Source organism: Dipodomys ordii, unplaced genomic scaffold, assembly GCF_000151885.1.
Source record: "Dipodomys ordii isolate 6190 unplaced genomic scaffold, Dord_2.0 Scaffold164, whole genome shotgun sequence".
NCBI classification, from domain to species: Eukaryota; Metazoa; Chordata; class Mammalia; order Rodentia; family Heteromyidae; genus Dipodomys; species Dipodomys ordii.
Genome location: NW_012267380.1, coordinates 389702 through 403737, shown reverse-complemented (window position 1 = coordinate 403737; position 14036 = coordinate 389702). Strand labels below are relative to the sequence as shown.

The 14036-nt window shown below is 56.6% G+C and overlaps 1 protein-coding gene across 1 annotated transcript in view; it reads right to left on the bottom strand.

Annotated features, from left to right (window-relative positions):
• Clip2 (CAP-GLY domain containing linker protein 2) overlaps positions 1-14036 on the bottom strand; it is a 42199-nt gene that overhangs the window by 26654 nt on the left and 1509 nt on the right. The window contains exons 2-3 of the mRNA XM_013033170.1: positions 3819-4003; positions 953-1020 (exon numbers count right to left, since the gene is read on the bottom strand). Of these exons, the coding sequence (XP_012888624.1) occupies positions 953-1020; positions 3819-3945 (195 nt within the window). The 5' untranslated portion in view covers positions 3946-4003. The remainder of the gene's footprint in view (positions 1-952; positions 1021-3818; positions 4004-14036) is intronic.

Here is a 14036-nt window from a genome sequence, read left to right as displayed (position 1 = left end):
GTTCAAAGCCAGCCCGGGCAGGAGAGACCATGAGACTCCTATCTCCAATAAACCACCAGAAAACCGGAAGTGGCGCTGTAGCTCAAGTGGTAGAGCACTAGCCTGGAGCTGAAGAGCTGAGGGACAGCGCCCAGACCCAGAGTTCAAGCCCCATGACCGAGAAAAACAAAAACAAACAAATCCCAGTCATGTCCAAAAAGAAATCAGGAGAGAGGGGGCCGTGTCACTCGGAACCCACGTGTCCCAGGGCCTGCGGGTGGGCTGATGACCCCAGCCTCAAAGGCGACAGAGGGTCTGGCAGGTCGGGGGGCAGCCCTTAGGGCTCAGCACCCTCACGACGCCCAGTGGGAAGCAGTCACACAAACTTCAGCCTTTCCCGGAGCAGCTGCTTTCTGCTTGAAATGAGACTGACCGGGGTCCCCGAGTGCAAAGCAGAGCTGAGGGCACAGGGCCTCTGCAGCAGCTGGGGGGTGGGCAAATGGGGGTGCTCAGAAAGGAAGGGAGGCCCCCCCCGGCTGGTGACAGCTGTGGCGGAGCCAGCAAGGACGGGGTGAGACAGGCAGGCTCGTGTCTATAATTTAGATCCCCCACACATCCCAAGAGCCACCAGCCTGGCATGCACGGCAGGGGGTCCCCATGACTGCTGGCCCCCACTTCCCACTACTCCTTGTGGCTCCGCTCCCTCCCCAGACCGCCCCCCCCCCCAGCTGGGCAGAAGCTGATGGCAGCTTAATCCATGCCCAGCTCCACACCCGGCAAGGCTGGGACTGGGAACCAGCTACACAGCGCCATACAAGGACCCAGCGTCTGAGCCTCACAGAGCCCACCCACATGAGGGCCATGGAGGGGCCCCTCCCTTCCCCCACCACTTTCACCCTCCCTCCCTCCTTTTTCCCTCCCCAGGGCCTCTCTAACCTTCCCTGTGCTTCTAAAAAAATCTAAGGCCCCTTACCGTAATAACCACCTGCCCGCCCTCCACGCGGCCCTGGCGCGATGCTCGCCCCTCTCCCAGGTTCTGAACTGGAGAAGGAGCCCCGAGCCGGATGGTGAAGAAACCCTGTCACCCACCCAAGTCACCACCCTCAGTCCTCTCTCCTCTTACCTGCCAGCTCACCAAGACTCAGCCATCCCCAGAGAAAAGATATCCTGAAAGCCACACTGCCCTGGGTCCCCATACAGCCCTGGCCATGGTCCTGGCCACCCATCTCCCCCTCCCCAACCCAGCCATCAGAACACAGTGGCATGGTGGCATGATGGGTAATACCGGGGAGGTAGAGTCAGGAGGGTCTGACCTGCCACCATGACATGCGCCAACCCAGCCTCTGCACTGGCAGCCTCGGACAAAGTCCCACTGGAGGCCCCCTCCGGAGGCCGCCCTTCCCCAAGGCCACCCGCACCAAATGTCAGGAAACAAGGATTAAGCATAAGCGTGGAAACATCTAAAACGGGGCGCTTGTGCTGGGCACTGATGCTCACACTTGTTATCCTAGTGACTCGGGAGGCTGAGATTTGAGGATCGTGGTTCAAAACCAGCCCGAGTAGGAAAAATGCCTGAGACTTATCTCCAATGAACCCCCAAAAGCTGGAAGTGGAACTGCGGCTCAAGTGATAGACACTAGCCTTGAGCAAAAAGCTCAGAGACAGCACCCATACCTTGAATTCAAGCACCAGGACCCACACGGGGGGGGGGGGAGAAGGGGAGGGGAGAGGGTGGGCACAGGAGGAAAGGAGCAGCTTGCAGTATGTTGCAGGACTTTCCAGAACCTCCTATAAACAATGCCGATGATCAGCACTGCGATGCTCCCCACGGGGTGGGGCTACACATGAGGAGCACTGGGGATTCGCACAACACAGAGCCAGCTGCAGGCCTTCACGCTATCCCGTCTCCTCCTCCCCCCCTGGCCCCAAGCGCCCAAGTGCCTTGGCCCCAGTTCCACCCTCCAGCCTCATCTGCCCTCTGCCTGCGTAGCCTGCTGCCTGAGCTACCGGACGGACGGGAAGGGAAGCCATGCACCCTCTCTCGGGAGTTCAGGTCACCCCTGGGACCCACAGGCCCCAGAGGACGGCATGGAGATGCCCCACACCCCAGGCAGCTTTCTGGGCCCTTCCTCTCCCCAGAAGGGCTCAAAGGCGGAAATGGAGCCCCTCCCCAGCTTCCAGGAGGCCCAGGTCTGCCCCTGGGGGCTCTGCAGCCCTGCGCCCCCCCCCCCACCAGGGCACTCAGCACTCTTCCAGAACCAGGCAGAACCGAGAAGCCCCTCCCCTCCCCTGTCTCCCACCCCAGGACAAGGCTCCTGCCTGGCACACAGCCAGGAGCGGTGGCAGGGACAGTGGCAGGGATGGGCAGTCCTTACCCACAAGAGAACAGAGCCAGCTCCCCATGGAGAAGCCTGCGCCGGCTCCCGGGCAGCTCTGGCCACCTAGTCCCCACCCCCGGATCAATGGTGGCCCAGGATGGGCGTCCAGAGGCCGCCCTGCCCCCAGCACGCCACACCCTGCCACACAGCCCAGCAAGGCCGGGCCTGACCTCTCCATCCTGCACCATTAGTTTCAGATGTGGTCAGGGAGGAGCGCGCACAGGAGCTGCCCTTGAATGTGACCTTGGCCACTGCTGGGGGAAGCCGGGGCCGGCCTGGTCCTGCACCAGGTCGCACTGTGTCCTAGACAAGTCATTTCAAATGATGCCAGCTGGGCAGTGACGGAGCCCTGGCACAGGCACCTGGGCTCAGGACCAGCACAGGACAGAGGCACCCTGCATGAGGGGTCCTAACACCTCTGGAGTCCCCAATACCAGGAACTTTTGGGGACAAGGTGACCCACTAGGGACAGCACTGGCTCTTCCTGTCACCCACCTGCCTGGAGTGGGCCACGTGTGCAGAACTGGGCCTGGGACAGAACACAGGTGGCATCTCTGGACTCTGCTCAGGCCTGGCCTCAGGGCAACCCTGCCGCTCCCTGACTTGGTGCTTCTAAGCCAGCTCAGCTGCAGTGCTCAGCTCTGCTACTGAAAATGGACAGAAGAGCTGGGCACTGGTGCTGTAATCCCAGCTATTCTGGAGGCTGAGATCTGAGGATGGAGGTTCAGAGCAGCTGGGACACGAAAGTCCATAAATGCCAGGCGCTGGTGGCTCACGTCTGTAATCCTAGCTACTTGGTAGGCTGAAATCTGAGGATTGCAGGTCAAAGCCAGCCCAGGCAGGAAAGTCTGTGAGATTCTTATCTCCAATGATCCTCCAGAAAACAGGATGTGGCGCTGTGGCTGAAGTGGTAGAGCACTAACCTTGAGCTGAAGAGCTGAGGGACAGCGCTCAGGCCCAGAGTTCAAGCTCCACGACCGACAAAAAAAAAAAAAGTCCATAAGACTTATCTCCACCAAAAAGCCACCAGTTAGAGCTGGGAGTCAACTGGTAACTGGTAGAGCACTAGACTTTAGCAAAAAAAAAAAAGTTCAAGGACAGCACCCAGGCCCTGAATTGAAGCCCCAGGACCAGGATATACAGGCATGTGCAAACATACACATCACAGAACCAAAGATGACTGTGCCTGCCGGAAGGAATAGGATCACACACAACTGCACCCCTGCAGCAAGCTTCCCCAGTCTTAAATAAGAACAAAATACAGCACGGTAGTGTACACCTGCAATCCCAGCGCCCCAGAGGCTGTGGCTGGAGGATGCAGAGCTGGAGGCCAGCCTGGACTATATCACAAGGCCCGACACCAAAAACACCGACCCTTCCAAGGAGAGCTCCCAGGGAACGAGCGGTCCCCACCATTCTTCAGAAGCAGCCTCCTCCCCCAAGCCCCTCAGCCCTACACACCTTCCTTGGAGCCCGTGGTTGCTGCAGATGGCGAGGCAGAGGAGGCCGAGCCCGTAGAGGTCCTGCCCATGGGGCTGGAGTGCTTCCCCCCCCGGCCGGGGGGCTTCAGGCCGCTGGGCTTCTGCATGGCTCCACGTGTGGAGATGGGGCGGGCACCACTCACGTTCTCTCCACCATCTTGTCACCTATGGACAGAGGGCAGGACAGGTGACGTAACGTCACCACATGCAGGGCCACCAACCCAGGTCATGGCCGTGGCGCCTCACACCACCCAGAATCTTCCAGAACCCTCCAGAACACCACCCCCACGCAGCAGGGGACAGTTGTCACTTTTTATTTATTTTGTGCCAGTACTGGAGCTTGAACTCCGGGCCTGGGCACTGTCCCTCAGCTCTTCAGCTCAAGGCGAGCACTCTACCACTTGAGCCACAGTGCCACTTCTGGCTTTTTCTGCGTATGTGGTGCTGAGGAATCAAACCCAGGGCCTCACGCATGCAAGGCAAGCGCTCTATCACTGAGCCACCTTCCCAGCCCGGATCTCAGCTACTTGAGAGGATCAAGGTTCAACAACAGACTGGGTAAAAAGTTAGCAAAACCCCATCTCGATCAATAGCTGAGTACAGTAGAGCAAGCTTGTCATCCCAACTATGCAGGAAGCACAGGGAGGAAGTCTGTGTCCAGGCTAGCCTAGGCAACACAAAATTCCATTTGAAAAAATAAAATGATGGGCACCAGTGGCTCACACCTATAATCCTAGCTAGTCAGGAGGCTGAGATCTGAGGATCACGGTTCAAAGCCAGCCCTGGGCAGAAAAGTCCGAGAGATTATCTCCAATGAACCACCAGAAAACCAGAAGTGGCACTGTGACTCAAGTGATAGAGTGCTAGAGCTGAGGGACAGTGCCCAGGCCCAGAGTTCAAGCCCCACAACCAACCAAAAAAAATAACTAAAGCAAGACAGGAGGTATGGCTCAAGCAGTAGAGCACCCGCAGAGCAAGTTCAGTCAACCCCCAGGAATGCCAAAAAATAAATAATGAAATAAAGTCCTTCCCACTTGCACCCTTTCAACCTTGGAATCACAGACACCCTTAAGTGTTTTTGTTGTTGTTTTGTTTCGTTTTGGCCAGTCCTGGGACCGAACTTGGGGCCTGGGTGCTGTCCTTGGGCTTCTTTTTGCTCAAAGTGAGTCCTCTACTGCTTGAGTCCCAGCGCCACTCCTAGTTTTTTTCTGAGCAGAGATGAGTGTCTCGTGGCCTTTCCTGCCCAGGCTGGCTTCAAACCACAATCCTCAGTTCTCAGCCTCCTGAGCAGCTAGGATTATAGACATGAGCCACTGGTACACTGGTACCTGACAAGGCTATAAGTTTTCAGTAAAGAAAGTCGGTTTTGTTTTTTGTTGATTGGTTGGCGGTGGTGCTGGGGTGAAACCCAGGGCCCGGCACATGCTAGGCAAGCACTCTGCCACAGGGCTCTTCCCCTAAGGCTCTTCCCCTAAGGCGGGCGATTCTGGGCACCACAGATGGGCTGGCAGGGGCCCAGGGGTGGATGGCCCCCTCTCCTGCCTCTGGCTTGGGAATCACAAGCACTTCTTATGTCAGTTCCAGTGCAGGACCCAGCTGTAGCAGGACCCAGCCTCTGCCCAGGGAGGGGACTCAGCCTGGACCCCAGGGAGACCCTACTGGGTGCCAGGCCTTGCACGAATGGGGGGCCCATTTGTCCTGGGTCCCCTGCTGAGGCCACCAACCTCACAGGACATCAAAGCTCAGAAAATAGCCACCAGTGGCTCACACCTGAAATCCCAGCTACTCAGCAGGCTAGGATCTGATGATTGTGGTTCAAAGCCAGCCTGGGCAAGAAAGTCAATGAGACTTTTTTTTTTCTTAAATCTTTTCTTTCTTGGCTCTGGGGATGGAACACAGGACGCTGCACTTTCTAGCAAAGCACTTTGCACTGAGCTACCTCCCAGCCCCTGGAAGACTCTTCTCTCCAATAAACCAGCAAAAAGCCAGAAGGAGAGCTGTGGTTCAAATGGAAGAGTGCCAACCTGGAGCTAAAAAAGCTCAGGGCGGTCAAGCCCCAGTACCGGCCACACAAAAACCTCAGTCAAGTTTGAGGACTCAGACCCAGCGAGGACTGGCCCAGCCACCCCCAGACTAGCTGGGTCCACCCAGGAGTAACATTTGTCTCCAGCCTCTGGGGACAGCGCCCGACTGCCACTGCTGACAAAGGAGACCAGAGGCAGCCAAGCTGGCACGGAGCCTGTGCCCGCCCTGCTGTGGGGTCTGGTGGGAGAGGGGGCTGGGAGGAGAGGAGGGAGCAGGACGGGGACTCACAGGACAAGGGAGGGACTGGGATGTGGTGACCAGTTGCCCCTGAATACATGGTGGCCGCCGGCAGGGTGACAAGACATGAAGCATCATGCAGAGCACGCACCCTGGGTGCTTGGCACTGGACATGGCCAGGAAAGGCGCAGTGACCGCTCCTGGCCCGGAGCCCAGGGCGCCACTAGGCGCAGCCCACCTCTGTGCGCCTCCATTACAGTGCCCCCAGGCAAAAATGCGCGTATCTCAGGCTTTCCATTTCAGTCGCTGGGGGTGGCAGAGGAGGCTGGGGCTTTCGGCCAGTGGGCGGCCCCTTCTGAGATGGTGCCAACCAGGGCACGGGAAATTGGGTCTCCAGTGGGGCAGGGCGGCTGGGGCAAGGGATCCAGCGCCAGGAAGCGGGCACCGCAGCCAGCCTGGAAGCATCTAGAAAGGCGAGTGGAGGGGCCTGGCTGGCTGGGCAGTCCACAGGGGCACAGGGCTTGCGTGACATTGCAAGACCCACGTGCCTTGACCAGCACTACAACACAGGTTTTAAGCCAGGTGCTGCTGGCTCACGCCTGTAATCCCAGCTAGGCAGGAGGCTGAGATCTGAGGATGACGGTTTGAAGCCAGCCAGGGCAGGAATGTCCATGAGACTCTTATCTCCAATGAACAGCTAAAAGCCAGAAATGGAACTGTGGCTCAAGTGGTAGAGCATCAGCCTTGAGCAAAAAAGCTCAGGGACAGCAGCACCCTGACCCTGCAGAGTTCGTCTCAATACCAGCACACATACAATTACACACACACACACACACAATATTACTTCTAAGAGTGCACCTGAGGCTTCACTGGGCCCGGGGCAGGGGCTGAACCCCAAAAGCTCTGCAGCCCCCCACAGAGCAGCAGGGAAGCGGGCTCTGGGGTGGGGGGAGTGCAGTGATGGCTTCATTTTTTGTTTTGGTTTGGTTTTTGTTTTGGTTGTGGGGCTTGGAACTCTGGGCCTGGGTGCTATCCCTGAGATCTTCAGCTCAAAGTGAGCATTCTACCTCTTGAGCCACAGTAACACTTCCAGTTCTCTGGAGGTTAATTGGAGATAAAAGTCTCATGAACTTTCCTGCCTGGGCTGGATTTGAACCGTGATCCTCAGATCCCGGCCTCCTGAGTAGCTAGGATTACAGGTGCCTGGCGATGGCTCTGTTTATCTGTGTCTGATTTTCTCCACTCTGCAGAGAACACAGGGCTGGCCCTGTCCTCTGTCCCCTCTTTTGTCATTGTCGCTAGTGGCTATTTGTCGGTCATGGGACCTGAACTCTGGGCCTGGCGCTGTCCCTAAGCTCTTCAGCTCAAGGCGAGCGCTCTACCACTCGAGCCACAGCACCAATTCTGGCTTTTTCTGTTTATGTGATGCTGAGGAATCAAACCCAGGACATCATGCGTGCAAGGCAAGCACTCTACCACTGAGCCACCTTCCCAGTCCTAGCTATGTATTTTTTAGACATAAGGTCTCACTGTGTAGCCCAGACAGACTGGGAACCTGCCATTCCTTCTGCATCAGGCTTCTGAGTGCTGGGATTATACGCGTGCGTCACCACACTTGTCTGGCTGTTCTTTTGACTGCACTTGACTTTGTCACTAGGTGAGTCCAAGTTCAGCATCTAAAGCTCCTGTAGCCCCAGGCAAGCAGAGCGAAGGGCTGGGCAGACCGTCTCTGTTTGCTGCACCAGCCTTTAGATAAAAGCCAACACGCTGCCTGCTGCCAGCTGCCCCTCAGGCAGGGAGAGCAGGGGAGATGGCGCCCCTGTCCAGTCTGTCCCCAGGTCTGCCTGCCCTCTGCCTCCGGGGTCACCAGGCCAGGCCCGGCAGGAGGCGGGGAGCCTCATGCTCAGCTGCCAGCTTATAGAAGGGGCTCTGGAGCCCCAGAGAGGAGAGGGCAGGAGGGCCTGGGTGGGTCTCCAGTTGTCCTGGGTGGTCCCCCAGGTGTAATGGAAGGGGTAGGGCAGGGCTGGGAAGGTGCAGCGGGGGGGGGGGGGGAGGGGGTGCACCAGGCTGTGTAGACCCTACCCACAGCTCAGCAACATGACAACTGGGGTCTCCCACCTCTGGACCATGGTCAGCAGTAGGCATGGCCTGGCTTGCTAGCGGGAGACGCCACCAGGCCCACAGAAAAGGACCCAGGAAGAGCCAGGACTCAAGTTCCCCCTCGCGCCTGCCTATATGCCCACTTTGCAGACTGAGAAACTGCGGCCCAGAGCAGAGGAGTAATGCACGCATGCTCACGGGGCAGGGAAACAGGGTGGCAAGGGTCAGCACCCACGTGGGCAGCGCTGGGCCAGTCAGGAGTGTCCCTGGGGCTGGCAGGGCCACGAAGGTCTGGGGAGGCGGGCACCAGCCCCAGCAACCTGCTCCTGGTGCTCTTCTACAACTTACCCTTTCCTGCTAGCTCCATGTGCCAGTACCAGCCTGGCGTGGCGGCCGAAACATGGTCCATGTTCCCATCACTCCTCCCTGGGCCAACCTGTCTGGCCGCCTCTTTATTAGTCTTGATCACATGGGCAACTAAAAGTACCCCTGGATCACAGGGATCTCGACAATGACTGATGATGGTAGACAGCATAAAGAACAAAAAAAGAAAGCGGAGCACCAGTGCTAACGCCTGTAATCCCGGCTATTCAGGTGAATGAGAGCTGAGAATCATGGTGTGAAATCAAACCCAGGTAGGGAAAAAGAAAAAAATCTGTGAGGCTCTTTATCTCCAATAGACAAGCAAAACAAACAAACAAACAAACAAAAAAGCTGTGGCTCAAGTGGAAGAATGGAAAGCTTAATCAAAGACTAAAAAACGACACCCAGGCCCTGAGTTCAAGCCCCAGGACAGGCACAAAAGAAAAAAACACAGAGTAACAATCCGCAAGATGCCCACAACCCAGTTCCCCTCAGTTTGTGGGCTCAGACCCACCTCCACTGGGCTCAGTGTCTCTGCTTCTATCCTTACAGAGAACAGAAGGAGCCAAAGAATCAGAGCAGGCTGGGTGCTGGTGGCTCACGCCTGTAGTCCCCGCAACTCACGAGGTTGAGACCTGAGAATTGCAGTTCAAAGCCAGCCTGCAGGAAAGTCTATGAGACTCTTACCTCCAATGAGCCACCAGAAAACCGGAAGTGGCGCTGTGGCTCAAAGTGAAGCACTAGCCTTGAGCAAAAGAGCTCAGGGACAGCACCCAGGCCGAGTTCAAGCCCATGATCACCACCAACAACAAAAAAGAATTCCAGTGGGCAGTGGTGGTTGTAAAGGCTGAGGGAAGAGGCCTGAAGCCAAGGAATGTTGGGGGCAGCCCTACAGGCCAGAAGTGAGGGAGAGACCAACTCAACTGCAGGCTGGCTCTGCTGGGGTCCTGACTTCAGCCTGGTGGTAGCCAAGGGGGCGGGGCTAACCTCAGGATCCTGAGGTTGCAACAGCTTTCCACCAATCAGACAGCAGAGTTCTGCCCTAGCAGTAAGAAGAAACTCATCAATTCAAGGTGGCCAGCAGACCCACTGGTGAAAGGCAAGGCAAGGCAATTTCTAGAAGGCAAGACAACAAGAGATGCCTAGAACAAGGCACAGAAAATACTTTGCAAAAAATGCAAGAAGAGCTGGGCGCTGGTGGCTCACGCCTGTCATCCTAGCTACTCAGGAGGCTGAGATCTAAGGATCGCAGTGCAAAGCCAGCCCGGGCAGGAGAGACCGTGAGACTCCTATCTCCAATAAACCACCAGAAAACCGGAAGTGGCGCTGTAGCTCAAGTGGTAGAGCGCTCGCCTAGAGCTGAAGAGCTGAGGGACAGCGCCCCAGGCCCAGAGTTCAAGGCCCATGACCAACCAAAAAAAAAAAAAAAAAAATACAAGAAGGGGAGAAATTCAGCAATATTGAGATTGATTAAGAGCTTTGCATGTCAAAAAACAAAGAGAGCAAAGGAGAGAAAGAAAGGGAGAGACAGGAAGTATCACAAAGGGAGGGACCATTTTTTTTGCTCAGTACTGGGATTTGAACTCAGGTATTATACATGCTCAGTTGGCAGAACTGGCACTCTACCACGTAAGAAACCCCTCCAGCCTGGCTTTTTTTTATCTTGGAGATAAAGAGACTCGTGGAGGGCTGGGAAGATGGCTCAGTGGTAGAGCGCTTGCCTTGCATGCCTGAGGCCCTGGGTTCGATTCCTCAGCACCACATAAGCAAAAAGAAAAAAGCCGGAAGTGGCGAGTGTGGCTCAAGTGGTAGAGCGCTAGCCTTGAGCTGAAGAGCTGAGGGACAGCGCCCAGGCCCAGAGTTCAGGCTCCATGACCGGACCCCAAAAAAAAAGAGACTCGTGGAGCTCGGTGTTGGTGGCTCATGCCTATAATCCTAGCTACTTAGGAGGCGGAAATCTGAGGATCACGGTTCAAAGCCAGCCCAGGTAGAAAAGTCCATGAGACTCTTATCTCCAACACATTACTGGTGGTGCTGTGGCTTCAGAAGGTAGAGGCCTAACTTTAAGCACAAAGAGGTACAGGGACAGGGCCTAAGCCCTGAGTTCAAGCCCCAGGGCCAGAAAAAACCAAAAAGTCTTATGGATTCACCCCCCCCCCAAGACTGGCTTCTATTGTGATCTTCCAGATCTCAGCCTCTTGAATAGCTACCATGAGCCACTGTGCCTGGCACATGAATTCAGAAACTATAAAGACCTCCCTCAAGCCATTGAGAAAAGCCAGCAAGAGACTAGCAGGAGTATTTCAGAGGAAGACGGAGGAACGCAGAAAGAAGATCCGTTTCACTGTCAGCACGGTAACCCTACCCCTGCCACAGCAAGGGGAAATGTGCAGGACACTACATCGAGTGGAAAGCGCCGGCAGGGACACTGGCACCCGGGTGGTCCCAGCTGGAGGGAAAACCCTCTTTAGCCTCTTGAAAACAGATGGCATTACCCAGGAAGCTGAACACACAAAACCTGCGAACCCGGTGGCCATACTCCAGGTAGACACATGCACCTACACATGCCGAACAACACCAACTACTCCTAATATCCCAAGTCTGAAATAACCCGGACACTCCTGCCACTTCCCTGCACAGGACTCATGCCCACAATCCCAGCTCCTCAGGAGGCTGAGATCTGAATATCGAGGTTCAATGCCTGTCCAGGCAGGAAAGTCCATCAGACTCTTATCTCCAATGAACCAGCAAAAAGCAGGAAAGCAGAGCTGTAGCTCAAGTGGCAGAGCATCATCCTTGAGTTAAAAACCTAAGAGACAGTGATTTCAGGCTGTGATTTCAAGCCCCAGGACCAATATTAAAAAAAAAAAAAAATCTGCCGGGTGCCCATGGCTCACGCCTGTAATCCTACCTACTCAGGAGGCTGAGATCTGAGGATCACAGTTCAAAGCCAGCCTGGGCAGGAAAGTCCGTGAAACTCTTATCTCTAATAAACCACCAGAAAACTGGAAGTGGCGCTGTAGCTCAAGTGCTGGAGCGATAGCCTTAAGCTGAAGAGCTGAGGGACAGCGAGCGCTCAGGCCCAGAGTTCAAGGCCCACGACCGACAAAAAAAAAAAAAAGGGAAAAAAAATCACAGCCACCCTGCCTCCTCTCACCAAAGTCAAGGCCTATAAACACTTCATCTTTACCGTGTTACCAATGGAGAAACTGAGGCTTGGAGCAGGCATGTGGCTTGTCAGAGTCACCCAACTCAGGCCCTGAAATCAAGTCTCTCAACTTCCTGAAACTTAAAGAGCATCTTGGCTCCCCAACTGAGGGTCGAGGACAAGGGCAGAGATCTGGGGGTGCCATGGCACCAGGCCACCCCCACGATCTCTGGCTGCTTTTTCTGCACATCCTCCCACCAAGTACCAGGTTCTGAGAATATTCCAGAACCCTTGGGGGCCCCCGCCCATCCCTTCCTCTGCCCTAGCAGGGACCCCCTCAAAGGACCCTAAGCCTCTACACAACCATCCCTGGGGGCTCCAGGGCCCTCTCCTTGACAAGAAACGGGGGTCTGCAGGCCCAGACCAGCCGGGAGCCACCGCCGCCCAGCTTCGGACCGACAGCTGGGCCTAGGGACTGAAGGGGAAGGGGGTACCAGGAGGCTGGGATGCCACCTTAGCTGGGGGTTAAACCCCAAGTATACGATGGTGGCACATGCATGCACACACACTGTAAGCGTGCCCCACTACGCTCCTTTCTGCCTCCCAGAGGCCACTGGCCTGCCCCCATCAGCGAGCCTCCTGCACCCTGCGCCCGGCCCACACAGTCTCTCCCTGGCAAGCAGAGACTAAGGCACACCCCACTGGGAGGGGCCCCACAGAGTGGAGCTGAAGCCATCACTTGCCTGGGACAGAAGGCTAGCCTGCAGGGAGAGGCCGGGCCGCACCCCAGGGAGGCCCAGAAACCTAGAAAGAAGAGGGCCGGCCAGCGGCCAGCAGGGCCAGCTCCCCAGGGACCCAGTTCCTGGTGGCCTGAAACTTTGAGGAACAGGATCCCCAGTCCCTAAATCCCCTTTGCTTAAACTAATTGGAAAGAGGCTCATATGAGAGACAAAACACCCCAAAGATGAAATCAAAGTGGCTTCGGCCACAGCCCTACCGTACTGAGCCGCAGCCGTGATTGAAGCAAGCTCAGGTGGCCTGGCCAAGCACTGGTGTCAGGTGAGGCCGGGAGTGTGCAGTGAACGGGGTGGGAACGCCAGCAGTGGGCCCCAAAACTCAGCTAGGAAAGCCAGATGGCACTGGGACTGTGTACTAGAGCAGACAGGGCAGGAGTGTTCAGGAAGGTGAGGCCATAATCACACCTCAGGCCCAGCGGGCGGAGGGCGGACAGCTGGGGAGAAGGCAGACCGGGGCATGGACACGCCTGGAAGGTAAGGAGAGCATGGCGCACCACCACCTAGCCTCACCCATAAGGCCGGGAAGCATTGGTAAAATATCTGTTGCATCACCAAAACAAAGCATCGGTGATGAGGTGAGGCTGCCACATGGCGACTGCCTGTAATCCCAGCTACACAGGAGGTGTGAGCGGGAAGATCAGAAAAATGACTATGGCAGAAATAGGGCTGGGGTGTGGCTCCAGGGACCCCGAGTTCAAATGAAGAGGCTGAAGGGACAGGTGGGGCTGGCAGCTTTTGCACCCCGGCGGGGCAGGGCTGCTGGGGGGAGCTGGAGGCCACTCCTGCCTCTGTCTACAATGACACACTGTCCCTGGATCCCTCAGGCCCCAATGACAGATGGGGAAATGGAGGCAGAGAGGGACACAGTGACTTGTCCAAGGTGACACAACGGAGCAAGTAGCAGACCTGGGATTTGACCTCAACTCTTGCGGGGACCTGTGGGCTCCATGTGCACCAGTGTGTGCGCACACAGCGAGGCTGCAGAGTGGCACTGCCACCGTGTCACCCCCCCCACCCCCCCACCCGCACCCCCCACGCCCGCAGGGAGCAGCTGGGCCTCTCCAAGCCCCCCCTGCACCTGGCTCCTCCACCCCCTCGTTTTTTCTGCTGTCTGCACCCCAACATCGCTCCCATCCAGCTCTGCAGGCTGCGACACATACACAGGATGCTAGTAAGCTCCTTCTATAGACTAGATATCGCCTGGCTCCGCCTGGCTGACAAGGCCTTGAACTCGGAGCCCCAGAAACCCAAATCTTCAGCTGCCCCCTTGCAGCGGACAGACCCTCGGCCTCCCGCCGTGTGTGTGTGTGTGTGCTTGAACTCAGTGTGTGTGTGTGTGTATGTGTGTGTGTGTGTGTGTGTGCTTGAACTCAGGTCCCGGCCACTGTCTCTTAGCTCTAAGGCGAGCGCTCTACCACTTCCGGTGAGTCACACGGACTTTCCTTCCCCTGGCTGGCTTTGAACCTCCATGCTCAGATCTCCGTCTCCTGAGTGGCTAGGATTACAGGCGTGGGCCACCAGCCCCGCT